The sequence below is a fragment of the Cottoperca gobio genome, chromosome 23, assembly GCF_900634415.1.
Source record: "Cottoperca gobio chromosome 23, fCotGob3.1, whole genome shotgun sequence".
Lineage (NCBI taxonomy): Eukaryota > Metazoa > Chordata > Actinopteri > Perciformes > Bovichtidae > Cottoperca > Cottoperca gobio.
The window spans coordinates 4,753,929-4,756,579 of NC_041377.1; the positions used below are offsets into that span (position 1 = coordinate 4,753,929).

A 2,651-nucleotide genomic window follows, 5' to 3' on the forward strand; every position below is an offset into this window, starting at 1 on the left:
GCTGGGCGGACAGGGTTTTTTGCAGTTTTCGACAGAACCGCTGATCCAAATACAATCACGCTTGGCACTGCACTCCATCGGGTCCTCAGCAACACACGCGCCAAGCACGGAGTAGATCGGTGCAAGGGTTGGCGAGATAATCGAAACTCAGATACACACAAATATAGACACATGCAAACACATATGCACTTACATCATCATCATCGTCACTATAGTATGATTTGTGACTTGCAATTGTCATTTAAACTTGAGTCGATTTCTTTCTCTTCTTTTATGGCTGCGACTACAATATCTATTTAAACATTATGAGGTGGAATCTAGGTAGGTAACACCTGTTGCGCGCCCCCTCCCTTGACTTATCATCTTCCTTTTTTAATCCATCATGAGTTAAGCTGCTTTCCATCCTCTTACGTGCCGCACATAAACCGACGGGTGCCAGTATGAAACATGATGAAGTCGAGTACGGATATGGAACATCAAAGACTGAAAATGTATTCATATCCACTTTAATTGTCTAAAGATGACATAACAAAACAAAAATAATATACTTTGGTAATATAAAAATCTACTCATTCAAGTGCTTTGAGTCATTGCACAACTTCCTTTTCCCTGCTGTTGGTTGACCAGCTCATTTCTCATTTCGTGTCTCACTGTGCTCCGCCGGCTGTATCGAACATCTTCTTACGGCCCTCCATGCCTGACATGGCCTCCACGTTCTTACGCCAGTCACCCACTTCAGTGCCAGTCACCTGGGGTTGAACACAATTTGAAAAATCGAAAATAAAATACATCATCTTACTAAGACAAAACTGTTTTTTGTATCTCCGTAACCAAATTTCCGGCATACGTAACCTAATGTTTGAGAGTGTGGAAAGCAGTACCTTGTCCTGTTTGACGTCCTCCTTCTTCACAGACTTGAGGTTGGCTCTGAGGTCCATCGAGCCCTTGTGTTTGGAGCCCAGGAGAGCTCTCATCATCTCATCTGCCGACACCCTCACCTTCCTCAGGGCAGGCTTTTTGAACTTGCCTCCAAGATCCTGTATTTTCAGCTTCAGCTCATGGATCTGAAAAATGTGACAGAAAATATATGAAACTTATTAGTATTTTTAAACGGATAAAAAATTGTGCTAAAGCGTTTGACTAAGGTGTTCAGAGACTTACATCTTTGTTGTGTTTGCCCACTTTGGATTCGCAGTCATATCTCTCCTCGTCTACAACATCAATTTGTGAATGAAGCTGCTTGCATAGATTCTGAAGGGAAAGGAGGCTTTTAAACATATTATTCAAACATGCTCATACATTTTCTGTTGTGGAGAAAGCTGTTCTTTTTTTGTGGTTCATGACCCTTACTTGTAGTTCATCCATTGGTAATCCGGACAGTTGCAAAGCGGGCAACTTGTCTCCCAGATAGCGCACTTTCTCCTCCTCCCTATCCTGCCTCTCCTTCTCCAAATCATCACAGGCTCTTGTGAGGAGAAGCATCTGATTGGACAAAACGGATACTAATCAAAACTTGGTGAGAAAATTTGAGGGAAACTACTTTAATCTGGTCATGTAAAAGTAACAGACTCTATGTTGCTATAGTGAATTTACATCATTATATGATAAAAAGGTGTACATGTAGACAGATATTATCACAATATCTTGTATAATATACAGAAGTGATTCCCAACCAGGGGTACTTCTGCAGTTGCCACGTGGGAAACAAAAAAGATATATCATAACTCACCTTGAGGGAGAGCTTGCGAGAAGCCGTAATCTTCGACTTCGGCTGTGAAAAAAGGTATTTGTCAATTTCATTTCACAACATAATATTCTATTATATTTCAATGATCATTTATCAAATAGATACTGAAATTATTCAGGTTTGTAAAAATGATGGACACAATTCTAAGTACATCTTGCACTATAATATCATAAACTGCAGAAAAATAGGAACTTGGAATCACTCTGAGATGTTCTGAAAAACTGTGCCATATACTGTACAGTGAGAATTAAGCCTATGTATGGAAAGCCCTGTGAGCCCCCACTTACTGCAGGCGCATGTGAAAAGATAATGCTTTATTATTAGGATGAAGTCCTAATAAAGCTCTCAGGGTGCTGATAACAACTGCCAGATAACCACTGCCAGATCTTTGCCTTGTGCATCAGGACAAAGTGTCCCCTCTCCATGCATGGAGGATTAACACTGTGGAATATAGCTGCCTCACCTTTTCTTTGGGATTCATGGCTCCGGGTCTGTCGGGCTCCTGAAAACCAAACAAAAGGGACAAATTAGGGCAATTATGCTGTAGGCAATTAGGTTTATATGAAGCATAGAAACTGTTTTATCTATTTAAATAGTGAATACAGCAGTCGGCTACACAAATATGAAACATAACAGTAGCATTCAGGGATAGAGGATTCATTGTCTTACCTAACTTCAACTGCCGTCACAATAACAAACAACACATGAGACAAACAGAAGTGTTTATTAGTACAGTTTAGGAGTAATGTGTTGCCCCAGTGAACCACAATGTAATCTGACCCTTCAAGGCGCCACATAGCAAACAGTCCTCCGCATCCCTTAACAAGAGGATTAAAACATGACGAGAGCAATTCCCTTCCCTATATTCAGCATTATCTCCATTTTTCTTTTTCAGTATGACTAC

General features: G+C 40.6%; 1 protein-coding gene across 1 annotated transcript; it reads right to left on the reverse strand.

Annotated features, from left to right (window-relative positions):
• Positions 1-553: 553 nt before the first annotated feature.
• Positions 554-2,245, reverse strand: LOC115028342 (troponin I, slow skeletal muscle-like). The gene is made up of 6 exons (XM_029462076.1): positions 2,211-2,245; positions 1,730-1,771; positions 1,351-1,482; positions 1,162-1,251; positions 882-1,064; positions 554-749 (listed from the first exon to the last, which is right to left on the reverse strand). Exons 1-6 carry the CDS (start codon positions 2,226-2,228, stop codon positions 648-650), a joined length of 567 nt encoding a protein of 188 aa, XP_029317936.1. The 5' UTR covers positions 2,229-2,245; the 3' UTR covers positions 554-647.
• Positions 2,246-2,651: the final 406 nt, after the last annotated feature.

Excerpts from the sequence above, each read along its gene's own strand:
- LOC115028342 (XM_029462076.1), bottom strand. Across the intron at positions 1,483-1,729 it reads CTCGCAAGCTCTCCCTCAAG|ATGCTTCTCCTCACAAGAGC; the intron begins GTGAGTTATGAT and ends TTGTCCAATCAG. Across the intron at positions 1,065-1,161 it reads TGGGCAAACACAACAAAGAT|ATCCATGAGCTGAAGCTGAA; the intron begins GTAAGTCTCTGA and ends CACATTTTTCAG.